This window comes from Papio anubis, chromosome 13, assembly GCF_008728515.1.
Source record: "Papio anubis isolate 15944 chromosome 13, Panubis1.0, whole genome shotgun sequence".
Lineage (NCBI taxonomy): Eukaryota > Metazoa > Chordata > Mammalia > Primates > Cercopithecidae > Papio > Papio anubis.
Genome location: NC_044988.1, coordinates 104,828,343 through 104,856,135, shown reverse-complemented (window position 1 = coordinate 104,856,135; position 27,793 = coordinate 104,828,343). Strand labels below are relative to the sequence as shown.

Below are 27,793 nucleotides of genomic sequence, written 5' to 3'. Positions count from 1 at the left end.
AGTGCTGTGATGAGGGCCAGACTCAATTCAGCCAGACCCAGGGGACACTGACCCAGGAATTACAATGGAAGATGTTTTCACTGTGGAGGAGCTGGGGGCCGGAAGACTCACCAGGTTTAGGGAGGCCCAAGTGGACACTGGCTGGTCGGGGTTGCCCTGGGGAGGAGAGCCTGGTGGAGGGACCCGGGTCAGTGAGGAGGGTGGCCAGCAGGCCTGGACTGCGGGGCTGATCAGAGGTCCTTGAGGTCCTTGGGTGGGGAGAAACCTTCTAGAAATGTTTGTATTTATTTATTTAGGAGAGCGAGTCTCGCTCTGTTGCCAGGCTGGAGTGCAGTGGTGCGATTTCAGCTCACTTCAACCTCCACCTCCTGGGTTCAAGCGATTCTCCTGCCTCAGCCTCCCGAGTAGCTGGGACTATAGGCGCCCGTCACCATGCCTGGCTAATTGTTTGGTATTTTCAGTAGAGACGGTCTCAATCTCTTGTTCTTATGATCTGCCCGCATTGGCTTCTCAAAGTGCTGGGATTACAGGCGCGAGCCACTGTGCCTGGCTGAAATGTTGTATTTATAAAAATTGTTTAGAGAAGGCCGGGCGTGGTGGCTCGCGCCTGTAATCCCAGCACTTTGGGAGGCCAAGGCGGGTGGATCACCTGAGGTTAGGAGTTCGAGACCAGCCTGACCAACGTGGTGAAACCCCATCTCTACTGAAAATACAAAATTAGCCGGGCGTGACGGTGCATGACTGTAATCCCAGCCACTCGGGAGGCTGAGGCAGGAGAATTGCTTGAACCTGGGAGGCAGAGGTTGCAGTGATCACCCCATGGCAGTCCAGCCTGGACAACAAGAGCGAAACTCTGTCTCAAAAAAAAAAAAGAAAAAAAAAAAAGGAAAATCCTCTAACCCCGTTCAGCAATTTTTGCAATCCAGCCCTGCAGTCATAGCTAAAATTCTGAAACCATATAACGCCGGCAAGGAAGAGAATTTAACAAAGGCAAGTAATTGGCTTTACTAAGTTTTACGTCCTCTTATAACCTACCAAACTGTTGTCAGACTCAGGAAAAAATATCGCAGGTGAAAACAGAAGAGAAAAGAAGAATCACAGACGAGGAACAAACATGTTGGATATTTGTTTTACAGAGCATTAACTAGGCTTTGGCCACCAGGAGTGACTTAGTAAATGGAACTGTTTCTCTGAACAATTTTTTTTTTTTTGAGACGGAGTTTTGCTCTTGTTGCCCAGGCTGGAGTGCAGTGGCACGATCTTGGCTCAGTGCAACCTCCGCCTCCTGGGTTCAAGCGATTCTCCTGCCTCACCCTCAGGTGATCCACCCGCCTCAGCCTCAGACTCAGGTGATCCTGACCTCAGGCGATCCACTCCCCTCAGCCTCCCAAAGTACTGGGATTACAGGCGTGAGCCACCGCGCCCGGTGGGATTATCTCATTTTTACTAGAAGGCTCTATCTCCTGGGGGTGGGGTGGGGTGGTGAGATCAATTCACCTGGAAGTGGAAGCTGGGAACCTGGTTTGAGTTCTGAGAGTTCTGGGGTCCAGCCCCTTATCTTGCTTTGCCTGGAGGGCTGAAGGACTGGAAATACTTTTGTTTTGGGGCTGGAACCCGGGCTGCAGTTTGGGAAGCGGCGGTAGTTTGGAAGAGGAGGCGGGGTCTGGTAAGCACTTTACCCGAATTGGGCAGTGGGAATTTGGGAATTGAGGGCAGTGGGAAGCTGGTTCTGAGTTTTAAACTGTGGAGTGACAGATCAGAGCTGGATTTTTAGGAGTTTCTCTGTCTGCAGGTTTAAAAAAGACCCGGGTGGGAGGTAGGGCTGGGGTGAGGAGGGAGAGAAGTGGACGATCTGACAGCTGAGGCGGGGTGGAGGGGAGAGCAGCCTGTCACGGGCTCGGGATTCCGGCGCAGGCGGCCAGATGGACAGAGATAGAGATGAGGTTCTTTCTCCGAACGGGGTTTGCTAACCTGTGACTATCACTACTCCATGCTCCAGGGCACCTGGCCCAAGGGATCAAGCCTCCTGGGCACACAGATCCACATGGAGCCCTGAGGGACCAGACAGGGACCTCGCCTTCTCTGGGTCCTTCCTGGGAAGGGGACTCCAGACCAACTGCTAGTCTTCCGGTTCCACCTCTCTGACAACCGCTCTCCTCGGCATCTTTATTTCAAATGCTCTGTCCCTTTGTTTGCACGGGTTCCTGTGTCATATTCTGTGTTCCCATTTTTAACTGGAGAATAAGGGGCTGTGTTATTCTACCCACTGGCCTAGCTGAGGGGATAGGGAGGCCGTGCCTACCTCCAAGGCTCTAAGAAGTGAAGCAGGCGAGAATGTGCAGTCGTCGAGTCCAGAGCATCGGGCCTCAGCTTCTCCTTAAGACCCTGAGTCCTCCTCTGGGGACCACTCTGTTGTACCTGGAGGAGAAAATGCCCGCCCAGGAGGGAAGGGTTGGCCCCCAGAGAGCCCGCTGCGAAGTGAGTTTGCGCACTGCGGAGCGGGCGCGGGCGACTCCAGCGCGGCTCTGCCAGTCCGCGGGGCTGGCGGGGAGCAAGTTCGTGCACCGCGGGCTCTGCATGCAGAGGCGGGAAGCGCCCGCAGCCCGGCAGCCGGCCCCGCAGGAAGGCGCAGCCCCGGCTTCCGAACCCTGTGAACGAACGCGCAGGTTCCTGGTCTTCCAAATGGGCAGGAGTCGTCCTACCCGCCTGGGGTGGGAGGCCACATGCGGGCACTGCGCCCGGGAGCGGTCCCGGGTGCTTTCCAAATGCCCACTGCTGCTCTCATCCGTACCAGCGATGATCAAGAAGTCGCCCGGGGAGGTGCCCCGGCCCGACTCGACTCCGGGGACAACGCCGGGCGACGCCTTCTGCGCAGGTCCCGGAGGGCCGCTTGTGTCTGTGTGCAGGGCGTGCTGTCTGTCTGTGGAAACGCGAGGGCACACTAGCACTTTCCTGTATGTATCATTATACTTCAATTTTCAGGAAGTACATTAGGAGGGCCTGCACCAGCCAAATTCGGGGATTAAAGTTTTTAAGCGGGAAGCACGCGCCCCGTGCTGTCCCTTTAAAGCGTTGGGCCGGCCCGAGGCATTCTGGCCGCTGCCGCTGCCCGTAGCGCTCCTCCGAGAGGCCGGCTTTGTGCGCTCGCCCCGCCCCCCGGACACCGCCCCCTCCCCTCGCGCACGCGCACTGCACCTCCGTCGCCTGGCGCCCGCCCGAGCTGCCGCCTCGTCGAGCTGAGTCCGCGCTCCCGCCCAGGCGGCGGCCGACGCGACGCCCCGAGGGCCCGGCCCCGCCGCCGCGGCCCAGCAGGTAAGCGGGTAGCCGCCCGGCCCGGGGAGCACGAGGCGGGCAGCGGGGCGGCGCCAGGAGCCGCCAAACCACCCCCGGCCGCCGCACGTGTTCCCCGCCGGGCCTCGGGCCAGGCCCAGCCCCGGGCGCTGCTCCAGCTGCAGTGGCCCCGCCCGGGACCCCCGCCCTGGCCCCTTGGTGGACGGCTGCGCGCGTAGGTCCCTCCACCCTGTCCGCCCCCACTCGCGCCCCCACCTCCGCTTCCCCGGCGGGCCGCTGACAAGGCCAGAGCGCCGGCACTGGGGCCTCTCCCGCAGGCGGCGTACCGGCCTCACATCGCCTCTCTTCCTCCTCTGCCCCTTCAAGGAAGGACCCCAGACCCACCAAGCCACTCAGTCCCTGGACGTGGTGCGCTTCCCCTTCTCGTAGAAACGCCCCCAGCCTGCTCCCGCCGCTCACCCCAACCCGAGGCAGCCAGGCTGCAGCTCGCTAGGTGGGGTCCTGGGGTGCGGGTCCTCGGTCCTGAACGGGGGGCCCACCGTGCCTCCTCGCGCGGGGCCGCAGACCTGTCCTGGCCGGTCTGCGAGAGCCATTTTGAGCGGTTACGTTCCGCGACCAAACTGAGGTCGGCCTGTTATTTATCGCTAACGACACTCCCTGCTGCCTCGCTTGCAAGTTTCCACTCACCCAGGTCCGTTTACCCATTTGCTCAAATGCTAATTTAATCTGTGACCTGGGCAGGTGCTGTGCTAGCCGGTGGGGAAGACAGGTAAGCGAAGGACCCAGGCGGGAGCCTGTCCAGGATCTCAGAGAGGTAGAGCCGGGTTCCCACCTCTGTTGGGCTGGCCACCTGGCTGGTGTTGAAGATGCAGATTAATTCTTGTCTTTGCACACAGTGTGCTCTCCTGACTGCATGCCACAGGCAGATTCCTGGGCTCGACCTCAGGGACTGAGGGACTCAGGAATCAGCCTGTGGCATGCAGTCCAGTAGGCCATACTGAGATTTGCTTGCTGGGCTTCAGGTGGTCAGGCTTACCTGCATGAAAAGCAGTGGCTGCTAGATGGAGCCAGGCAGCAACTGGTCTAGAGGTCACCTCCTCATCACCATGCCTGTAACCTTGGCCCCCCCCCCCCCCCCTTTCCTCAGATCAAGTCTCCAACCTTCCTGTTCCCCCAAAATGATTGTTCCACAGAGACACCTGGTTGTTCATGAAAATGGCAAGCCTTGGCCCGGCGCGGTGGCTCACACCTCTAGTCCTAGGACTTTGGGAGGCTAAGGCGGGCGGATTGTCTGAGGTCAGGAGTTCGAGACCAGCCTGGGCAACATGGCGAAACCCCATCTTTACTAAAAATACAAAAAAGTAGCCGGGTGTGGTGGTCTGCGCCTGTAATTCCAGCTACACGGGAGGCTGAGGCACAAGAATTACTTGAACCTGGAAGGTGGAGGTTGTAGTGAGCCGAGATTGTGCCGCTGGATTCTTTGGACTCTGTCTTTAAAAAAAAAAAAAAAAGAAAAAGAAAAAAAGAAAATGCCAAGCCTAGATGCCACTACTGAGGTAGAAACTTGGCAGGTGTGTTGGGTCAAGAAATTGCATCTCTCCCCCTACCACCACCACCACCACGGAATTTTTCACTCTTTGGCCCAGGCTGGAGTGCAGTGGTGCAATCTTGGTTCACTGCTATCTCTGCTTTCCGGTTTCAAGCGATTCTCCTGCCTCAGCCTCCCCAAGTAGCTAGGATTACAGGGACTCGCCACCACACCGGCTAATTTTTGTATTTTTAGTTGGGACGGGGTTTCTCCATGTTGGCCAGGCTGGTCTTGATCTCCTGGCCTCGGGATCTGCCCGCCTCCTGCCTTGGCCTCCCAAAGTGCTGAGATTACAGGCGTCACTCACCACAACCCGCCACTGTATTCTTAAAAGTCAGGTTAAGGTTGTTTTGTTTGTTTCTTTTAAATGTTAATATTTTTTGAGCCCAAAGGGTTGGGCAGGTTGGGCTTGAGCTGGGAGGGGCTGGGCACCTTTTTTTGGGCAGATCCTGGCTCTATAGCCCAGGCTGGAGTGCGTGGCGGGATCTCGGCTCACCGCAGGCTCCGCCTCCCGAGTTCATGCCGTCTCCAGCCTCAAGCGTCCCGGTGCTTCGGGACTGGCGCCCAGCCGGCGGCCACCTGTATTCTTAATAGAGAGGGCCAGAAGGGGTTCACTGTGTTCGCCAGGATGGTCTCGATCTCCTGACCTCGTGATCCGCCCGTCTCGGCCTCCCAAAGTGCTGGGATTACAGGCTTGAGCCACCGCGCCCGGCCTGGGCACCTTTTTTGTAAGACCGCCTACCTGTTGTTCCTCACCTGAGGGTGTTTCCAGTGTCTGCCCTCACCTAGGTGAGTTGATGCTGACGGGAGCTGCTCGGCCCTCTGAGCTGCCTGTTTCGCCTTCTGTTCCTCTGGTGTTTCACTTGGGTAGGGCATGGCCACACTTCACTCAGCTTTTGCCCCGGCCTCGCTGTCTCACGCTAGGACCTTTGCAGTGGACTTTGCAGCTTTTTGCTTGGATTACCTTAGTTCCTCTCTTTCCTTGTATTTGTCCAGCCTGCCAAGGAAAAGGCAGCAGTTGGGTTAAACTGGCATGGCCAGGTTGCACTGATGACAAGCACCATGTAGCTGGCATTTACTGAGGACAGGTTTTGTACTGGCACTTCGTCCCCTGGGCAGTGCTACAGGGCCTGCCCCTCCCCTCCCCCACTCGTGTATAGTACTCGGCCCTAGATGCAGCGCGATCCGTCTTTGTGCAGGGAATCTTTGCTGCAGGTGAAATGGAGCGGTGGCCACACCTGTTCTCTGCAAAGTGGGTGTTGTAATTTCTCTGCCTTCCTCTTGGATGAAGACTTTGAGACGTGCTTTTTGATGCCTTCCATTTCGCGTTAGTGTTACAAGCAGCCTGTGCAAGATTTCAGTTGAAAGCTCCAAGCTAGAATTTCCAGTGTGTAAACTCATTAGATGGATGGTAGCGCTAGCTTCCAGGATTCCGATGGCCAGTGGTATTTGCAAGCGTGTCTCAGTGGCTTTCCCTTTTAATAACGCCGTCCCTCCTTTCTGAGTAACCTGTTGTGCTTTTATGAGACGTATTCAAGTAATGAATCTATTCCCGTGGTAGAGGAAACTAGCTGCTTACTGTACAGATTTGGGGTCATTTTCACTGTCAAGGTGAAACCCATTGAACTGCAGTCTTTTTTCGTTCCCCTGCAGTGTGAGTCTTGCTCGTAGAATATCGTTGGTGGACTTGCGGCTGCTTTTCCAGAAGGCAGGATGTGGAAGTTCCAGCAGGCAGAGCATGCACGCGCCTGTGCATGGAGGCACTGGAGCCCACCCATGAGGCGGAGACCACTGGGTGCCTGCGCCTGTGTTTTCAAACATGTCTGTGAACGTGATTGCATCACTTGGGGTGCATTTTAGGATTTGGATGTGCTGCCAAACTTCTACACTCTGAAGCTCAGTCTTCTGCCATTTGGCGTGTTAGCTTTCTGTCAGGAAACCCTTTGCCGTTCTTTTTTTAATGTGTCCAGGACTCTGAAGAAAATTGCATTTTGTTTGCACAAACTGCTGCATTCCTGCAGACTTCTGGATAACAAAATAAGAAGCGCCCTTGAGGGTGGGGTCTGTCATTATGATTACAAAAGGGTGAGCCCAGGGGTGTCAGCGGAGCAGCTGGAAAGTGTTAGCAAGGACTTAGGGTCATTAATAGGGTCCTCGATTTGGAATGGTTTGTTTGCTGCAGGGCTCCATATGGTACTCAAATGTTTTTCTTTTCATCCTTTTTCCTGGAAATCAATTTTTAAAAATATGGTTTGTTTCTTGGCTTCCTGTTCTGCATCTCCCTCAGCAGACTACCTCTGTCACCAGGTCCCTCCGTCCACGTTCCTTGTGCGGCCAGCGTCAGAGCCATGGCAACGGAGGAGAAGAAGCCCGAGACCGAGGCTGCCAGAGCACAGCCAACCCCTTCGTCATCCGCCACTCAGAGCAAGGTGCGTGCCCAGGGGCTCCTCGGGCGCCTTCCGGGGGCAAATACGCTTAGAGATTCTTGGAAACATTTCAAGCTCATAAGCCTTGTCTTCCCTACTCAGTTAAATGTCACTGCTAATTTTGATTTACTGACCACATACCTAGTGAATGCTTGTTACCTGCTGTGTCAGGGATCCCCAGTCTGTCACCTGGAGGAGGGAACAGATTCTCGGTCCTGATTGTGAGAGTCTCTAGGACCCAGAAAACATCTCTCCATAGTTGCCCCCACCCCGGCTGCGATCCTGAGGCACAGGCAGATCTGCAAGCCCTCCTGTAGACCTTTAGCAAAGGGAGCAGGGCCTCGGGTGTGTGTGGGGTGGGGGCGGTGGGACGCTGGACCAAGGCCGGAGCTGGTGGGGGCCTCCTGTGTTGTAGCAGGATCAGAGGTGGGCTTGAGGTGGGGTGATACGTTGAGGGGGCCTCAGATGTTTCTGGCTCGGCTGGTGCTGTTGGTACTGAGTTTGGGGACTACAGAAGAGGTCTTGTGGGGAAGCAGTGGGCTCAGATTCAGACGTGTTCCACTTGAAAGGTGACGTCCACATAGGGATTGGTGGAAGGCACTGGGCATGTGGATTTGGAGCTCTAAAGATCTGAGCTGAAATTAAATGGTGGAGTCACAATCCACACTGGTCACGAGTGGAACGCACAGTGGTGGTAACTTTTCGCTAACTGGTCTCTCCCGCAGCCTACGCCTGTGAAGCCAAACTATGCTCTAAAGTTCACCCTTGCTGGCCACACCAAAGCAGTGTCCTCTGTGAAATTCAGCCCGAATGGAGAGTGGCTGGCAAGTTCATGTACGTAGCACTGAGGTCCTTAGCTGCTGGGAAAGGCGGTCTGAGCTGCAGACAACAAACCGGCTGGGGGTGGCTGGCTTCCTCACCTGCCGCTGGGGGGCTGTAGCAGGTGGGCGTGTCTCCTCCTAGAACTGTGACCTTAGTGCCGGTTGAAATTGCCTGTGGGGGCCGGGTGTGGTGGCTCACACCTGTAATCTCAGCCCTTTGGGAGGCTGAGGCGGGTGGATCACAGGGTCAGGAGTAGCCTGGCCAATATGGTGAAACCCCATCTCTACTGAAAATACAAAAAAAAATTAACCAGGCATGGTGGCACATGCCTGTAGCCCCAGCTTTTGGGAGGCTGAGGCAGGAGAATCACTTGAACCCAGAACGTGGAGGTTGCGGTGAGCCGACATCATGCCACTCCACTCCAGCCTGGGTGACAGAGTGAGACTCCGTCTCAAAAAAACGAAAAAAGAAATAGAAGAAGTTGCCCGTGGGCCCTTGGAGGGAGGGGAAGGGGACTGGTCCTCTCGGGGATGTGGCCGTGCCGAATGGGTTCTGAGCCATGTGGTTCATGCTGATCATCTGGGGCTCGTGTGGGAAAAGCCCAGACTTTGGATTCTGGATGACTGGACAACTGTGTCCTGCTCTTAGCCTCAGATCCTTTTGTTTTCTTTCAGCCGCTGATAAACTCATTAAAATTTGGGGCGCGTATGATGGGAAATTTGAGAAAACCATATCTGGCCACAAGCTGGTAGGTTTCAGCCCTGTGCGGTAACGTTGACTGTTGAACAGGGTGGCTCCTAGTGATCAAGGGGTCAGGGCTGCTTCGAGAGCTGTGGGTTCAGGTTTAAATTTCCGCGTTGTTTTTTTAGAGTTATTTGCATCTTGAACTTTTAACGCAAATACATTTGACTTCCCACGGAGGAGTGTCTGTGAGGCTGGCAGAGCTGCGGAAAGCCTGCTGTTTTCCTCCAGGGCTGTGTGTCTTTTGTAAGGTTAACGCTAGTGAGAAGATTTCCTGAGGGCAATGGGGATGTTTGGGATTTTGACCTTTTGCTAACCGGTCCTACTTTGTCCTGGCAAGTTACTGACCCTGTTTTTTCTCCCCAAGGGAATATCCGATGTAGCCTGGTCGTCAGATTCTAACCTTCTTGTTTCCGCCTCAGATGACAAAACCTTGAAGATATGGGACGTGAGCTCGGTAAGCAACACTCAGCGCTCCTCTCCAGGGGAGACCGGCAGCGGGGCACAGGGCGGGTGGTGGGGACTGGGTTGACTGCTCGGTAAGCAGCACTCAGTGCTCCTCTCCAGGGAAGACTGGCTGCAGGGGCACGGGGCGGGGGCGGGTGGGGGAGGTCGAGTTGACTTCGGGGAACAGCCAGTTGCTGGCGGGGCATCAGGCATGCTCTGAGCTGTTAGGCATTGATGAATGTGATCCGACGCTTATGTTTGGGGAAATAAGCACTGGAATAATACTACTAATACTCTTGTTTTAGGGGAAGTGTTTGAAAACCCTGAAGGGACACAGTAATTATGTCTTTTGCTGTAACTTCAATCCCCAGTCCAACCTTATTGTCTCAGGATCCGTGAGTGTGGCCGGGTGTCTTCCCTGGGGGAGGTGGTGTTGGATGTTGGGAAGGCTGTTGAACTTGCTTGTAGCCACTGTGGAGAAGGCAGGTGGGGCCCGAGTCCTTTCTGTGCTGTTTATGGGGAGGATGGACTGGTGGCAGGTCTTGGGTTCCGGGGAAGTTTGCTCCTTCTCCTTCCTGTAGAATCACTGTCATTTCTTCTTTTGTGTTCAGTTTGATGAAAGTGTGAGGATATGGGATGTGAAAACAGGGAAGTGCCTCAAGACTTTGCCAGCTCACTCGGATCCAGTCTCGGCCGTAAGTCCTGCTGACACGGACGGGGTGGTGTCCGGCACTACGTGCCTCTGACGCTGGATGTGGCCAGCTGTCTCCCTGAGGGGCGTAAGCCTGGACGTTGCCTGTGCCTATCTGATTCCTGCTGTCATGCCACAGTCTAGAGCAATCAGATTGGAGGCTGGGACCTGAGAGATGAGTCCTGTGTGCAGTAGAGGGATGGCAAGGGGGTGGTGAGGTGTCAGTGGGGTGCCCTGTGGTAAGCACCAAGGGGCCTTCCGTGCAGGCTGGGTGGGGGGTGGGCAGTGGCCACAGGCGTTCAGAGGGTAGTGTACCCTGAACTGATGCATGGGACAGGAAGGGCGGCCAGGCTGAGAAGGGTGCTGGGAGTGGGAGTGTAGGTGAAGTGTGAGTTTTGAGTGGAGTTAGCTCTGGGCGGGGATGGCCCAGTCCTGGTGGGAACCGTTGGAAGCTGGAGCTCTCTGGAGAACAGGCTTTGCACAGGAACACATCCTGCCATTTTGCTGTTGCTGTGCCACTGTGCAAAACAAATGACCGAGAGGCCGAGCACGGTGGCTCACGCCTGTAATCTCAGCACTTTAGGAGGCCGAGGTGGGTGGATCACTTGAGGTCAGAAGTTTGAGACCAGCCCGACCAACATGGTGAAACCCCGTCTCTACTAAAACTATGAAAATTAGCCGGGCGTGGTGGCGGGCGCCTGTAATCCCAGCTCCTGGGGAGACTGAGGCAGGAGACTCGCTTGAACCTGGGAGGCAGAGGTTGCAGTGAGCCGAGATCGTGCCACTGCACTCCAGGCTGGGCAACAAGAGCGAAACTCTGTCTAAAAAGAAGAAAACAAGAACAAATGGCCGAGAGTTAAAGTGTACGCAGTATCACAAACCGCTCCATTTCAGAGTGGCCAGAAGGTTCTTCTGTTAACAAAGTGCATGAGGCAGTTTCTCGGCCAAGCCTGCCCTTCGTTGAGAAGCGGAAGGAAAGGTGGATGCAGCGTTTGTGCCATGCTGCCCGCCAGTGTGGCTTTCACTTTCTGTCGTCTTGGTGGTGAATGGGTTTAAGCATTTTTACCCTTGCAAGGCTTTGCCTGAGTGAGATGGCAGGCGAAGCCCTGGTACGGACTGGACGGATAGTGTATCAGGCCAGGGTGGGGCTGTGGGGTCTGAGATGGGGGGCCCCACACATAACTAGGCCACAAGGCCCTCGCAGGCCAAGTGTCACCGCTGCAGGGAGGCTGTTTGCTGTGGGGATGGCATCACATGGCCCTGTGCTTGTGGCTGTGTGCTCGCGGGCCCAGCCCCTTGTTGCCAGTCCCCTGCCCTCCAGGGCACCTTGGGTCACAGCAGAGCTTTCAGACTGGGCTGACAAATGAACACTTGTGATGTAACCTGAGAAAGGGGTTCGCTGGTGGCCTTTGAGTTGGAAGAAAGAATTCTGTGAGCATCCTAGAGGCCAAAGATAGTGCAGGTGGGACTCGCAGGTGATAGGCAGGATTTTAAAAGTCTTTTTCCTACAAAAGTAACGTTTGCTCATAAAAACAAAAAAAAAACAAAAAACCCAAAAAAACAGGTTGGGTGCCATGGCTCCCACCTGTAATTCTAGCACTTCGGGCGGCTGAGGCAGGAGGATCCCATGAAACCAGGAGTTTGAGACCAGCCTGGACAACAGAGTGAGACCCTGTCTCTATACAAAAAGCAAAAAATTAGCCAGACGTGGTGGTGTGTACGTGTGTGGTCCCAGCTACTTGGGAGGACAGGGTGGGAGGATTGCTTGGGCTCAGGAGTTTGAGGCTCTGGTGAGCAAGATGGTACCACTGCACTCCAGCCTGGGTGACGGAGTGGGACCCCATGTCTTTAAAAAAAAAAAAAAAACTACAAAGGTGAGCAAATGCAGGAAGTAGAAAACGAATTCCCTGAGTCACCCCTGGGGTCAGCTGCCGGGAGGTGGAGTCGGTCCCTCTGTGGTCTTCTACTTTGCTGTTTTAGGTGCGTCTTTTCCAGCGTAGCTCACTGCTGTCCTTTAAATAACTGGTACTGCACCACAGCTGCTGCTCTGTAGCTGTCTCCACTGCAGAGAGGTTTGTGGGGGCCTGTTTTTTTTTTTTTTTTGAGATGGAGTCTCACTCTGTTTCCCAGGCTGGAGTGCAGTGGTGCGATCTTGGCTCACCGCAACCTTTGCCTCCTGGGTTCAAGCGATTCTCCTGCCTCAGCCTCCCGAATAGCTGGGATTACAGGTGCCCACTACCACGACTGACTAATTTTTGTATTTTTAGAAGAGACAGGGTTTCACCATGTTGGCGAGGCTGGTCTCGATCTCCTGACCTCAAGTGATCCACCCGCCTGGTCCTCTCAAAGTGCTGGGATTATAGGCGGGAGCCACCATAGGCCGCCTTTGATGTCCACGCACATCTATACCCTTGGACTGCTGGTGTGGGCCTGCTGTGTGAGTGGGGACTGTGCCAGTCCTCTCAGTGGGTGCTTATGTGTAATTCTCACTTGAACAAAAAGGAGTGCAGCCAACATCCTGTTTGCATCTGTGGCAGTTTGTGCAGGATGACTTTGGAGGGGAAATGCAGTAGTCAGGATATGTGTTTAGCTTTTTGATAGGTACATTTTGGAGCTTTAGAGACTTTGAGGCATGTGGCCCCCTGCTTACTGCTTCCCATCCCTGTCCCATCTCTGGCCAGGGTTTGCCCTCTCTGGCCAGGGCTCCTCGGCTGAGGGCCGCTGCCAACCGCTGTCAGCCACAGCCCTCGTGCCCTCGTTGCACCTGGGACCTGTGTTTTTCCTGCCCTGGAGCTTCTGCTACTGCTTGTCTGCCCAGGTGGACTCCACAGAGCACTGGAGTGCTCCTTGGCTAGGGGCCTTGCCATCCCCTGCTGGGTTCTGGCTGATTGCCTTATCTGTTTCCTTTTTGTTTTAATATTTACTTTATTTATTTATTTGTTTATTAAGACAGAGTCTCGCTCTGTTGCCCAGGCTGGAGTGCAGTGGCGTGATCTTGGCTCCACCTTCCGGGTTCACGCCTTTCTCCTGCCTCAGCCTCCCGAGTAGCTGGGACTACAGGCGCCCCCCACCACGCCTGGCTAATTTTTTTTGTAGTTTTAGTAGAAACAGGGTGTCATCGTGTTAGCTGGGATGGTCTTGGTCTCCTGACCTCGTGATCAGCCCGCCTCGGCCTCCCAAAGTGCTGAGTCCTTTTTTTTTTTTTCTTTTTGGGCACGGGGTCTCACTCTGTTGCCCAGGCTGGAGTGAGTGCAGTGGTGTAATCTTGGCTCACTGCATCCTCCACCTCTTGGGTTCAAGTGATTCTCCTGCCTCAGCTCCCCTGAGTAGCTGGTACTACAGGTTCATGCCATTACGCCTGGTTAAGTTTTATATTTTTTTGTAGAGCCAGAGTTTCACCATGTTGGCCAGGCTGGTCTCGAACTCCTGGCCTCAAGAGTTCCGCCCACCTCAATTTCCCAAAGTGCTGGAATTACAGGCGTGAGCCACTGTGTCCGGCCTCTCTTATCTACTTCCTAGCACTGAACTCTCCTGGCAGCCTTCTGCTAGAATGCAGGGGATGGGCTGTATTGCCCCTTGCACCTGAATGCGGATGGAATGGCAGAGCTGGGCCATGTTTGCCAGTGGGTAGTATTGGAATGTGGTTAAGAAGCTGAACAAAGCAAAGCATGGAGTTGGCCTTGTGAGTTTTGGGGACTTGTTTTGTCTTATTACCATCCATCGTAATGGTCTCAAGAGAAGACTTTTTTTGCACATTAAAGGCAGGGACGAATGTGGTTAGATGGATCCCTGTGAGTTAGAAAAGTACTTTGAGAGTCTGCCGGCCAGATGGTTACAGTTAGGCACCTGGCACTGTGAGAGCACCCTGTCAGAGCGGAAACAGGTACTCACCCCTCTGGGTCTGCTGGAGAACATCGAGGGCCGCAGCACCCAGCATACCCAGCATGGAGGCTGCCAGCCGCATGATGGCCCAGAGCTCAGGCCTGTGTGAGGTACCTGCAGATTTCAGAGACCTGGCACAAAAAAAAAGTGTCTTGTAATAACTTTGTGTTGATTGCGTTGAAATAATATTTTAGATACATTGGGTTACACGTTATCAAAGTAATTTCACTTGTCTTTTTTTTTTTTTTTTTTTTGAGACGGAGTCTCGCTCTGTCGCCCAGGCTGGAGTGCAGTGGCCAGATCTCAGCTCACTGCAAGCTCCGCCTCCCAGGTTTACGCCATTCTCCTGCCTCAGCCTCCCGAGTAGCTGGGACTACAGGCGCCCGCCACCTCGCCTGGTTAGATTATTTTTGTATTTTTTTTAGTAGAGACGGGGTTTCACCGTGTTAGCCAGGATGGTCTCGATCTCCTGACCTCGTGATCCGCCCGTCTCAGCCTCCCAAAGTGCTGGGATTACAGGCTTGAGCCACTGCGCCCGGCCCACTTGTCTTTCAAGCTTTTCTAATGTAGCTTCTAGAACAATTACAATGACACATGTGGCTGGTAGGCTCTCGCAGAGTCTGGTCTAGTGCTTCTCCGGGCGTGCAGCAGTAGGCAGCATGCCCCGGGGACCTGTTCGAAATTTACGTTCTTGGACTCTCCCACCTGGACTGGTAAAATCCGAAGCCCTGGGGATGGGGCCTTGCAGTCTGCCGTAGCAACTCACAGGTGCCTTTGATACGTGTGGATTTGCCTCTGGGGATACATGGCAATGTCTGGAGACATTTTTGGTTGTCACAACTATAGGCATCTAGTGAGCAAAAGAAAAGGTTGCCACTGCACAGAGGCAGCACCACCCCTTCCCCCCCGGAAGAGTCTGGTCTAAAATGTCAATAGTGCCAAGGCTGGGAAACTCCAGTCTGGACAGTAGAAGCAGACAACCTCAGTCCCATACCCAAATCATTAAACCATGGCTTCCTTGTGTGACTTGACTTCACCCAGGAAATGTATCAGCACCGATAGCCTGAGACAATACAGTTTCCAAAGGTGCTGTTTGCTTGTAGAAGGCTTATCCTTGGCTGGGTGCAGTGGCTCATGCCTGTACTCCTAGCACTTTAGAAGACCAAGGTGGGAGGATCATGTGAGCTCAGGAGTTCAAGACCAGTCTGGGCAAGATAGGGAGACCCTGTTTCTCTTATTAAGAAAAGAAAAAAAGGGCCGGGCGCGGTGGCTCACGGCTGTAATCCCAGCACATTGGGAGGCTGAGGCGGGTGGATCACGAGGACAGGAGATCGAGACCATCCTGGCTAACACGGTGAAACCCCGTCTCTACTAAAAATGCAAAAAATTAGCCGAGCGTGGCGGCGAGCGCCTGTAGTCCCAGCTACTTGGGAGGCTAAGGCAGGAGAATGGCGTGAACTCGGGAGGCAGAGCTTGTAGTGAGCCGAGATCGCGCCACTGCACTCCAGCCTGGGTGACTGAGCGAGACTCCGTATAAAAAAAAAAAGAAAAGAAAAAAAAAAGAAGTGGGCGCGGTGGCTCATGCCTGTAATCCCACTTGAGGTCAAGAGTTCAAGACCAGGCTGGCCAACATGATAAAACCCCGTCTCTACTAAAAAAAAAAAAAATACAAAAATTAGCTGGGTGTGGTGGCGTGTGCCTGTAATCCCAGCTACTCAGGAGGCTGAGGCATGGGAATCACTTGAACCTGGGAGGCGGAGGTTGCAGTGAGCTGAGATCGTGCTCCAGCCTGGGTGACAGAGGGAGACTCTTTCTGAAAACAAACAAAAAAAGATACCTCAATTTTTGTTTTTGTTTTTTTTTCTCGCGATCAGGTAAGAAGCAGTCGTGTCCATGACTTGAAAGTAAGTTTTTGTCTCTTCTCCCTCTCCTTAATTCTTAGGTTCATTTTAATCGTGATGGATCCTTGATAGTTTCAAGTAGCTATGATGGTCTCTGGTAAGTGAAAATATTTTACTTCATTAAGCAATGAGTACTTTACTAAGGGCCAGCCCTTGCACCGTTCCTGCATCTGGGGGTACAGCAGTGACGACAGACCCAAGTCCTTAACTTCCGAAGCTTCTCTGCTGGCCACGCCGCAGACGTGTTCACAGATACGCAGTGCAGTTTCGGGGTTGGCAGCACAGGTGGCGAGGCGGCGTGCCTGGGAAGATGTCCTTGCTGTTAGGGTGGGTCAGGGAGGGCCTCCTCCATCAGACTTCAGCTCCGTGTAGACGCTGACGTGTGCTGTTCACACACTCGTGGAAAATGGGTGTTTGGACCCCTTGAGGTGAAAGCTGTGCTGCTTTGGGGGGATGTTGAGTGTGCCACCATGCCCGTGAGGACGTGTCACCATGCCGGGCAGGCGAGCCTGAGCAGATGGCAGTGTGGAGAAGGGCAGGAGGAAGAGTGACGGTCTCCTGCGGAAAGCCCACCTAGGTCTCAGCAGACGTTTGTAGTGCTGGGACTTGGTAATCTGTGTCCAGCACTCCTCGGGAGACACAAGGGCAGTGGAGAAGTAGAGTTAACTCAGCGAAACGTCTGATGGGAGCGAGTGCGGGGAGTGGAGTGTTTGAGTTGTGTTTTGGGCGTGGGGCGGACAGCATCATAACTTGTTCAGATTGGTCACTAGGGAGGAGGGGGACAGGGGCAACCACCGGCGGAATTGAAGATCTTACTAGGACTTCCTGCAGGGAGCCCTCAGGTGGACACGCACACTTGAAATCTGTTTCTTGGTCTGACTCCCCAGTGACTGTTGGCATGGGGATCCCCGGGGGTCACAGTCTGTAGTCGCCAGGCATGACCCCCCGTCGGTTTTGAGTAGACGGGTGTGGTGGGAGAGGGTCGTAGTCGAGTTGCACCCGACCACCGGCCCGGCCTCCCATGGGGTCTGCAGCACACACTTCCGGGCCATCGCCTCGCGAGGTTCAAGATGCAGTTGCAGCACTGTGATGGCATTTGGGGCTGAGGTCACTGGAATGTGCTGTGGCAAAAATTAGGTCATCTGGAGCCCAACATTGGCCAGTAGTGTCCACGGTTAAAGCCATTGTTTACACTTGACCATTGACCAGCTTATTATAAAGGATACAATTCAGGAACAACCAGAGGGAAGGGGTGCACAGGGTGAGCTATGGGGGAGCGTGGAGCTGCCAGGGCCTCTGGTGCCACCATCCCGGCACCTCTGTGTGTGTGTCACCAACAGAAGTGAGCACGGGACAGTCTTAGAATTACTCATGGACCCGGCTCTAAGAACTTTCTAAAGAAATCAGAAAAAGTACACCAAGGAAATGAGGGAAATAGAAAACAAATGAGACCATTGATGATATAAGGTGTGTTCTCCGATGAGGCTGGTAATGAAAACCTTTTAAGCCCCGTAATGGGAAAAGCAAAATAAGCAAGATTTTAACTAGGAAGTGGGTGGAAGCACTGCAGGGGGAGGAAGCGGTAGTCAGAAGACTCTCATCCAGGCTGAGCGGTGCCTCGGCTCCAGCAGCGAGCTCGGCTACAGCTCCTAAAGGGGCCCCGGGCATGGCACCTCGAGGGACCAGTCACCGCTGAAGAGACTGGAAAAGGGGATCGAAGGCCTAAAGAGAACATCATTCCCTGTGACTTTATACCTGAATCCAGTTAAATAGCAGACAGACCACAGACGGGAGGGAGCTCCCTGGTTCATTTTCTTGGATTTAGCATGACCTTGCTACCTGAGCCTTGATTGCTGGTCCCAGAGGAAAACCACAGAGGGCAACTCACTGGTGAATGTTGATGCCAGGATTCCAGAGGAAGTAGCAGCCTCCTGAGCCTACTGTGCACAGAAAGGAATTCCCACAGCCAAGTAATGCAACATTCATTATTGAATAATGAAAGGATTATCACGTAAACATCAGGACAAGTAATTCAACATTCGTTATCGGATAATGAAAGGATTATCACGTAAACATCAGGAAACCTATGATCTAATTCTGCCGACAGATTAAAGGCATTAAATGTCCCTGTGATTAATCAGTAGAGGTCAGAAAGGCGCCTGATTGATAATACCCAGCAGCCAACCGTTCGGTGAGATGGAGCAGTATTGTTGACTACTTACTGGTAACTAATAATTTTCACGTGGGGTGACACGCTAAAACCATTTCTGTGAAAATCCCGAAGTGGGACAGGTGTGAATGTTTCCCGTGTTACTCAGCACTGTTAGGAGTTTCTAGTTAGTGTAAGAAAATGAAAAAATAGTCCTATGAAAGTTGAGAGATATACATCTTTGTAGATATGTTTGCGTGTTTTCAAATATTTAAATGCCACCAACACTGCTTTTCAAATACCCATTTAACCCTGTGACGTGGGTACTGTCAGCCTTGCTTTTCAGCCAGGGACACGTACCACGGTCTCTCAGTTGGTCAGCGCAGGACCCAGACCCCGTGTCAGCTCTGGAGTCTGGGCCTGGAACCCCCAGCCCTGCTGGCTGTGTGGTGTGATCTCGCGTTTAGTGCCATCAGCGCTTGAAAATTGACTGTTTTTCTCTCTACTAGGAATTGCCAGCTAGAAGAAGGGAAAAATGTTTCCATTTTAACTGTGACAAAAATGCTAAGATGTTTAGGAATGTGGCTAGCAAGAAGGAGCAGGACCTATGCAGGAAATGAGAAACGGAACTGAAAGGACACACAGGGGTCAGGTCTTGAGGGTTAGGAGATGAGGCGGCTCCGGAGAGGCCCTGCTGCAGTGATTGCGGAGCTAGAGGACGTGAATTTAAGATCCATGGGGCAGCAGGATGGAGCTGTTGCTGAGAGAATTGAGAAGATGCACAGCTTGGAGGAGAGTTGCTGTTTCTGGGTTTTAAAACCCTGGGTGAAGTGACTGAGGTCCAGTGTGGTCTCGTCCCTGGATTATCGAAGTGTGGGCAGAACAGGAGGTGGGTGTGCAGAGCAGAGAGCTCCCGGGGCTTTCCCAGAGGCGGCTTCTCCATGGTGAGAGATGGGAGGGGCCGTGCATGGCGGCCATGGGGGTCTCATGCTTGGGAATGGCTTGTGCACGTCTGCCCTGAGCCTGTGCTCCGCTGCTGGCATCTGTGCAGTAGAATTGTGGGTGCTAACACAGTGGGCTCTGCTTACAGAATGCGTCTGTATTGGCGGAAATCACAGAAACCCCGAAATTGGAATAATGTAAATGCCTGGCTCATCCCTTCTGGGAATAGTCCAGAAGACTGCTTACGATACTCTTACATTTTTGTTTTGAAAGAAGCCCTCTCATTCCTTGCATGTGTTTGCGTGAGCGTGGGCAGACGCCTGCGAGAAGCACTGGGCTGCCGCTGTCCCTCTCCTTGGCCAGGGAGAGTGGAGAGAGCAACAGGCTTCCCCCTCTGTGTTGGGGATAAACCACAGCTTGTGTAGGAGAGATCCAGGGGTACCCCACACGTGGTCTGCACGTGTGTAGCGTGTGTGGACTGTTGATGTTTGTATGGACAGTGTTTAGTCTTTGTCCCTAGAATACAAGAGAATGACTATTAAACGGGTGAAGCATAACTTTTAAAAAAAGGATAGGGAAGGCTGAGTGGGGTGGCTCACGCCTGTAATCCCAGCACTTTGGGAGGCTGAGGCGGGCGGATCACGAGGTCAGGAGATCGAGACCATCCTGGCTGACATGGTGACACCCCATCTCTATTAAGAATACAAAAAAATTAGCCTGGCGTGGTGGCGGACGCCTGTAGTCCCAGCTACTCGGGAGGCTGAGGCAGGAGAATCGTGTGAACCCAGGAGGCGGAGCTTGCAGTGAGCCGAGATTGTTCCACTGCACTCCAGCCTGGGCGACAGAGCGAAACTCTGTCTCAAAAAAAAAAGTCGGGGGAAGCATGCTAGTCCTAAAACTTAGATCTGATTCCCAGCAGCCTGCGTGAGATGGTAACTTGTCTGCTTACACTTTTTTGTTCTCTTTGCTTCAAAGTCGCATCTGGGACACCGCCTCAGGCCAGTGCCTGAAGACGCTCATCGGTGAGTGTGGCTCTTTGCGTGGAGGCTGGGTCTGGGGAGGGCCTCCCCTGCTGGGTCCCTGCCCCTATTCTTCACCAGCTCCTCCTTCCTCCTCTGCCCTGGGTCTACCCCTGTAGGAGGAACCTTCCTCCTTGTCCGACCGTTCCGCCAGCTCCTTCTGACCGCCCGCTGGCTCTGTTGCTCCTTCTGGTGAAGTTTTCCTGCCGTGACCTTTCTTCTCTTGGGCCGGTTTGGGGCTCCTCGGCCTGTGCTGTCGGGCCTCACTCGGTCCTCTGCTCACTAGCGTCCTCTGGGCACCCCCATCGCCTCCTGGCTTCGGGCCCCTGCTGTCGTGCCAGCCTCTTGGATCATTCCTTGATTAGACAGGCTGAGCACCTGCCTATCTGCTGGGGGTGCTGCCGAGGTGGATGGAGGTGCGCTGGGGGCATGGAGGACAGGCCTGAGGTCTTCATGCCTCGGCAGGAGGAGAGGAAGGAGGGTCATGGCGTGGCCTTGATGGGAAGGCCAGGTGCCGGACAGGGTGTGGCCTGAGGGTCTGTGACGGTCCGGGGTTCCCAGCCGCCCCTTGCAGAGCCTGCAGAAAGGAGCGGAAGGGTTTTCATCCGGGGAGTGTGAAGAAGCCTAGGTTAGACGTGTGGGATGGGGCACACCTTAAAGAGGGAGCTGGGGGTGGACCTCCTGTGTGAGGAGGCACCCTGTTTGTGCTGTTCTTCCCCCTAGTCTGTCGTAGCCTGCTGGCCCAGCTGACACCAAGCTCCACAGACTGGGAGGCTTTCAGCGGGAGGAATGTGTTTCCCCGCAGTCCAGGAGGCTGCAGTCAGGATCGAGGAGGCCTCTTCTTGGCTTATAGGTGCTACCTTACCCTGGCTTCACACTGGTGTCCCTGGTGCCTCCATGTGTCCAAATGTCCTCTCGTAAGGACACCACCCTGGGGCCTCATTTTCACTCTGTTGCCTCTTTGAAGGCCTCGTCTCCAGTACACTCACCTCTGAGACTCTGGAGGCCTGGGCTTCAGCATGAGTCTCCTTGCCACAGCAGTCTATGTAGCTTCCTGCCTTGTGGGGCCAGCCTTTTGCCATGCATCCCTCCTGAGCGAGATCACACCGTCCTTGGTGTCCCCTGAACGGGCCACCTGTGCTCAGCTGTGTGTGCCACTGTTGTGTGAGCGCACGTAACCCTCACAGCCACCTGCGAGGAGGGGTGGTGTTCTCACCCTGCAGAAAGGCCCATTCACTAGCCCAAAGCTCCACAGCAAGCAGGTGCAGGGACGGGGATTCCAGCCTGGGCACAGGTGGTTTTGGGCGCCCCTGAGCCCAGGGTGGGGACGGAGGGGTCTCTGCGTAGCAGTTTTTCCGTCGGCAGCTCCTCAGGTCTAGTGAGTTAGGCCTTTCTGGACTTCACTGAGACAGGTCGGCTGATGCATTCCTTCTCTGTGAGCTCTGCCCAGACAGCCTGGGTTAGGCATGCAGACACATTTGCCCTTAGCTGTGTTAAGGGAGCCTGGCCCCCGGCCCTCACGGTGGCCTCGGCCTGCCTGGCTGTGTGATGTGGGGTGCCCCTGAGGGAGGGCCTGCATGGCCTCACAGAGTCTCCCGTGCCTTTTCAGTGTGTGTGACCGGGCTGAGGGAGCGGAGACGCCAGGTGCCTGGCGAGGCCAGGCGTCCCCGTGGTGGTAATGCCAAGGGCCGCGTCCTTCCCGGTGCTCGGGACACACCAGCGCGTGCACATGCTCGTTGGTGGCGGGGGGGGGGGGGGCCCCTGAGGGGGCCGGGGGTGGGAACTGCACCAGGACACACCTTCCTTGAGATTCCCCCCTCCTCACTCGGGTGAGGGGAAACGCCTTCCTCCGGTTGTGAGGGTTGTGGGGTTGTCAGGGCCTGAAAACTCTGACCTGTACATGGACAGCTTCTGGGAGCCTTGACTCTTTCAGCTGTGTGAGAAAAAGTGGCTCTACTCTGCCCCCAGGGCTGCAGGGTCCAGCTGATAGGCCTGGGCATTAGCTGTGGGTGTGACAACAAGCAGATGGGTTGTGTGGGCGCGAATGCCCCTTGCGTCGATAAATTCTTAAAAGGAGAATTTCCAAGGTGACTTCCCCAGCCCTCTTTGCTGCTGGTGGAGTCGTCCCTCCGTTGAGTTGGGCATTCGCCAACCTCATCCCTCCCCTGTGAGGCAGGTGATTCCTGAGAATGCCCACTGCCCGGTGCCCGAGGAGGCCTGTATTCCTCAAGTCCTGGTGTCAAGGGGCCCCCGGGGCCATGGGCTTGAGGTGTCAAGAACCTGCTCACGGCTGGTGTGCGTGGCTAGGCCACCCTTCGGGGCACCAAGGGGTGGTGGTGCTGGCACTGGTGGTGGTGGCCGACCTCACTCAGATGTCGCACGTGGGGGACGGGGAGTGGGTCCCACCTCCTGTCCCTGCCCAGCTGTCAGCGCCCGCCCCGTGTCACCTGTCCGTTTTTATTGCAGATGACGACAACCCCCCAGTGTCTTTCGTGAAGTTCTCCCCGAACGGCAAATACATCCTGGCCGCCACGCTGGACAAGTGAGTACTGCGTGGGACCGTGGGGGCGGGCGTGTGGCCTCCCCAGCCAGAGACACCTGCTCGCCAGTGTGAGCCTTCGGAGAGCATGTCGTGGGCTTGGCACGGGACCCAGGCTCCTGCTGGAGCTTTGGCTTCTGGGCAGTGGCCTGTTAGGTCGGAGGGCAGGCCCCTGCCCATCCCTTCCCGAGGCTGAACCTCAGGTCCGACTAAAGGAGGATTTAGGGTCGGTTTTCTGGTTGAGTGACTGTGGCCGGGGCAGGCCTAGCCATCCCGCATGAAGGAGTAGGTGGTCCGGGGTCCTCCAAGGCCCTTTCTGGTTCTGACCTCTGAGGACCTTGGTTTTACCTCTCACAAAGCCGCCGCCCTCCTGGACTGTTCTCTAAGCTCCAGCTTTCCCACGCGTGCAGCCTCAGCCCTGTGGGTCCAAGTCTGGGCCCCGATCCTCTGAGGGCTGTGTGATTGGGTGGTAAAACCTGTTCTGGATGTTTCCAGAACCAAGAGGACTTCCTCACCCTTTTGAGGATGACCTGAGTCAGGGACAATAACACCTGTCAGCTTCCTGTTAAAGTCTCTCTTGGAACTGCAAATACTTGTGGCTCTCACACTGTGGCTCCCCAACGCCAAGTCACTGGACTCTGAGCCTGAGGGGCCCTCACCCTGACGGGGAAGGGGGTTGCATCCCCGCTGGCTTTTGCACCTGGCACTGATGGTGGCCGTGACGTAGTGGCTGCAGAGTTGGGCGTGGGGACAGAAGGACGCCTCCGGCCGCGCCGTCTCACGCCTCTCTCTGTCTTGCAGCACTCTGAAGCTCTGGGACTACAGCAAGGGGAAGGTGAGCTCCCGCAGGCTTGGGCCCCCGTTGTGCGCCGTCCCTGGGTCATGGCCTCTGGTGGGGACAGAGTGGCCCCGCTGATGACAAAGGAGAGGAGCTCAGAGAACCATTTCCACGGGTTTGGTGCAGATTCCTGAAAAACCTGGGTATTCGTAGGGTGGCAGTCTACAAGTTAAATCTTCGATTGTGTGGGTTTTGTACTTGTACTTTTCAGAAATAAGTGTAGTCAGTGGTGAAACGCCTTGCTTAGAACATAGAATTATACAAAATCAAGGGGATCCATGACTCTGTGACCAGCCTGTCCCCTCCTGTTTCAGTGCCTGAAGACGTACACTGGCCACAAGAATGAGAAATACTGCATATTTGCTAATTTCTCTGTTACTGGCGGGAAGGTGAGTCTGATGACCTTGAAGCGTCTCACACGTTCCCAGCTTACTCTCCCGAGAGGTCACACCTGTTACAGGTTGCTTTACACTCAGACGCTTTTCTGTGCCCACACAATGAACTTCCGTTTCAACCAAAGTGCGCTGTGCCAAGTACCGGGACACCGTGTCCCGTCTGTTTCTAGGTCCAGCTCCTTAATGGAGGCAGGCAGCCTGTTGCCGGGCTCTGCTGGCAGTGCTTGGCCGATGCCTTCCGAGGGGGTTGGGACCCCACAGGTGGAGCTCCGCGGCTCAGGGTGTCCCTGGGTGGGTGCGCTGGCTCCGAAGCTGTCCACCCGCCCCAGCAGGGAGGGGAGTGTTTTCCCGCCCACCCACACTGGTCTCGATGCTGCTTAGACCCGGGTGACTCTCGGGCAGCATGTGTATGACACACAGACTCAGGAAAGGGTGACCTGAGAAGCATCTTCCAGCCTGGAAGCCTCTCCTGGGGCAGGCAGGTGCCTGGCTTCTTTGAGCGAGGCCCGTGCTGGGGTAGAGCAGGCGGGGCTGTCCGCATTGGGGGAGGAAGCCTCAGGCCTGGCTGGAGGGCAGGCACGGCTTTTTGGTTGAGTTCAGCCAGGCAGCCACCAGCGGGGTGGGCGTGGGGCGGGGCATAACTGGAGATTCTGCCCCTTCCACATACACGAGCGCTGACCTGCTTTTCCTTGCCCTGTTTTCCCTGCTTGTTGTTACTTAGTGGATTGTGTCTGGCTCAGAGGATAACCTTGTTTACATCTGGAACCTTCAGACGAAAGAGATTGTACAGAAACTACAAGGCCACACAGGTGAGGGCCTGTGCTCCCGCAGCCACTAGCTGCCTGTTGATGTGAGGACAGTTCCTGTAGGTGAAGCGTGGTCTGCCCATAGGGTGCCGTCGTCTTCCCCTTCCCTCCTCAGCCCTCCGCTGGCCCCGTTGAGGAGCCGCTGCTAAGAGCTCTTGCCCAAGGCATGGAGCTGGTCACTGTGCTGCTGACTCGGACCCAGGGCTCCTGTCTTGAACCCTGTTTCTTCCTGTTCTGCCGGGTATTCTGGTCCGGAAGGTGTGTGTGGCTGTGGGACTTTAGGTGGGTGTAGCGTGTCCCACTTCACGGCGAGCTCCGTTTCCTGGGCCGGGGACAGTGAGGTCATCGCTGCCCCATCCTGGAGGCTCTGGCTCCTTTCGATTACCTGTTCCCTCTCCCAGAGAGACCCCTGCTGCATGCAGGCCTAGTGGGCTCCACAGCGGTGCTGGTTCTGAAGCGACCTGGGGTTGCCCCTCCCTGGGTCCTGGCTGCCCTCTGCAGCCACCACTGCTTCCTCACCCTCTGGCCCTGCATTTCCATGTCTCATGGGGCCAATGAGAGCATGGGGGGGCAAGCCCTTGTGGAAACTGGGGGAGATGCTGCTTCTCCCTCTGCGCGAGCAGCTTCAGCCAGCCTGGGGTCAGCACTCATGCTCCACGGCGGGCCTGGGCCTTCCTCCGGGTCCTCGCCGGTGTTCTGGGGTTTCTTTGGTTTATGTAGAAGTTGTAAACTGTGATTTGATGTGGTCGACCTTGCACCAGCCTGTTAGATCTGACCGCCCTGCTCGGGTGGTGGACTTGTCCTCGCTGTGACAGAGCCAGCCCTGTGGAGCGCTCTGAGGCTCAGCATTGGTGGGAGGCGGTGGGAGTGGGCGGCTCAGGGTCCAAGGAAAAGAGGGACATTATCGATAAACGACTGAGGACCGTGAGGGGTCTGACTGGGGTCCTTGTGCACGCTGGCCTCTGAGCCAGTCCTGCTGCCACGCTCCTCCCTGTGGGTGCCGAGCTGCTGCTAGTGGGGGCATGCGGGGCTCCTGGTCTGCAGGCAGGGCTGACACTCCCTGTGGCATCCTGCCCCTGCCCCCCAACCGGCTGTGTCGCCCTGGTACCAGCTGCTGTCTCCTCGCTCCCCTCCGCTGGGCTCCCTGTGTCGAGGGTGGGCAGCAGCTGCTTGTCCTGAGACCTCCCGGGTGGTGTGCAGGAGCTACCAGCGTTTCTGGGGAGAGGTGGAGCTCAGTCTGGGATGGCGCCCAGGGCACAGGGATGGCTGTTTCTGACTGTGTCTTTGTTTTCAGATGTTGTGATCTCAACAGCCTGTCACCCAACAGAAAACATCATTGCCTCTGCCGCACTAGAAAATGACAAAACAATTAAACTGTGGAAGAGTGACTGCTAAGTCCCTTTGCTCCTGCCCGCGAGGGACTGTCGGGACGTTGACCCGGATTGGCAAGAAACATGGTGTCTTGGAGGTGGTCCCCAGCGTCTGCGCCTGGGGGTCAGGACAGGGCCTGATTCGAGCCTCCTCTTTGAAGATGATTTGGCCGAGCGGAAGGTGTGGACCACCGGAAAGTTCTAAAAGTTGCTGGTGACATTTCTTGCCAATTCTAACACTGTCTAGGGATGAGTTCCTAGTCTATTGTGTTCAAACAGAGTCAACAAACATTTTTAATTTTTTATTACAAAAGGGTGAAGTTCAATTTAACATGCGTTGTGTTTTTTCAGTAAACGTTCTGTATCTTTTTGATATTCCATGACCCAGTGCACGCCGTCACCGCCACCGTGGCCCCGCCAGCTGGCCTCCCCTTTGGCCTCGGGCCCTGACTCCTCCATTCCCGCCAGTAGCCGTCGCTAGTGTGTTTCTGTCTTTCTGGAAAGCGGCATTGTGTGGTTGTTTTCCGTGTAAAGAGCCGTTGGTGTCTTGGGAGCTTGTGGCCCACACGTCGACAGCAGAGTCATTGCGCACGACGCTCCTGTGTGTCTCAGTGTCCCTGCAACAAGCAGCACCACAGACTGTAATAAAAGGTGGGGTTTTGTGAATGGTTGTGGCAAGTGAGTCCTTGCGAAGCTCCTCTCCATGTGGCTTTCTTGGAGAAAGGCTCCCCTGGGGCAAGAGGGCGGAAGGTTTCTTCGGAAAGGTGGTGCTGAGGCTGGCTGCGCCTGCTCTCTGAAGACGCCTTCCTCTCTAGGTTCACTGTTCAGTGTTGCTGGGGGCGGAGCGGGGGTGGGGAGGTTCTTAGTTGCGAAGGAGCCAAGCTCCTGATGGGCTCCCGTTGGGGTGTGGGGGATGCCTGTGGCATGGGAACGCTCCCTGAGCCCTTCACTCCAGGTCAGATGCCAGTGGGACTGATGCGCCCTATGAGGGCTGCAGGGCCAGCGCTGCCCTTCGGCATCCTCGAGGGGTTGGGTGCTAAGCGCAAGCCTCACTGTCCTTGCCGGAACCCTCACTCGCCCGCCCACCCCTCTGTGCTCCTGGCGGTGCGGCTTCCTGGTGCTCACCTGCACAGCGGTTTACAGTGGAGGCCAAGCTGGCACCTCTGGGGAGCGAGGCTGAAACCTGAGCTCCGTGGAGACCGTTGTGGTGAGGGCTGCCACACAGGGCGGAGCAGGGTGGCCGAGGGCACAGGCGCCTGGGTCTGTCCCACGGGGCAGCGCTTTGGGGTGGGGTAGGCTGTGATGCTCTGGGAAGCCCGCTTGGGTCCTGGGTCTACAGAGGGCCCTGGCCCCGGAGCCCAGCCAACTCTTCCTTTCTCAGGGCCGGGAGTCCTGGGGGAGCCCAGCCGGCTCTGCCTCTCTTAGGGCCTGGAGTCCTGGGTGAATCCTGCAGGTTTTTGGTTGCACCGGCCCAGGGAGGAAGTGGGGGTTGTCAGGTGGGCTCTCCTGGGGGTCCTGCAGTGGCAGAGGTGAGGAGGGGATTATCCGAGGCATCTGGAGATGTATGTCTTGTGGTTTCCCTTGCCCGTCTGTTTCTCATGAGGTGTACGAATGAGTGACCTGCGCTAAGAAGTGAGTTGCCACAGTGAAAATGGGTTGGTTTTTGTCTTCGACGCTCAGGGTCTGGGCGCCTCACATTTGCAGTCTGTTGTGACAGACACGGGGAGCTCCGCGTGCCAGCCTGCGGCTGCCCTGCTGTGGGGGTCCTGGGGGCGGCGAGCCTCCTTCAGTCTTGTTCTGGGGGGGATGGCCCACTCCGGGGAGGGGGTGTGCTGTGCTGAGCGCTGTATCCCTGAATATAGTTTATTTTTTCTACATTTGAATTCTGTTGTAGATTTATGTAAAAATACATTCTTTTTGAAAATAAAAATTTTCATGTCTTCTAA

At 55.4% G+C, this 27,793-nt stretch overlaps 1 protein-coding gene across 2 annotated transcripts; it reads left to right on the top strand.

The window, feature by feature from the left end:
• The first annotated feature begins 3,176 nt into the window (after positions 1 to 3,176).
• On the top strand, positions 3,177 to 27,793 carry WDR5 (WD repeat domain 5). Of its 2 annotated transcripts, none has more exons than XM_003911122.3 (14): positions 3,177 to 3,312; positions 7,170 to 7,308; positions 8,031 to 8,139; positions 8,802 to 8,875; positions 9,236 to 9,325; positions 9,621 to 9,710; positions 9,927 to 10,010; positions 15,831 to 15,886; positions 19,856 to 19,902; positions 22,366 to 22,441; positions 23,240 to 23,273; positions 23,591 to 23,665; positions 24,393 to 24,480; positions 25,772 to 27,793. In XM_003911122.3, exons 2-14 carry the CDS (start codon positions 7,228 to 7,230, stop codon positions 25,870 to 25,872), a joined length of 1,005 nt encoding a protein of 334 aa, XP_003911171.1. In that variant the 5' UTR covers positions 3,177 to 3,312; positions 7,170 to 7,227; the 3' UTR covers positions 25,873 to 27,793. The 2 variants fall into 2 exon arrangements, with proteins under 2 accessions (XP_003911171.1, XP_009186158.1); XM_009187894.4 differs by having other exon boundaries at positions 3,189 to 3,312; positions 7,187 to 7,308.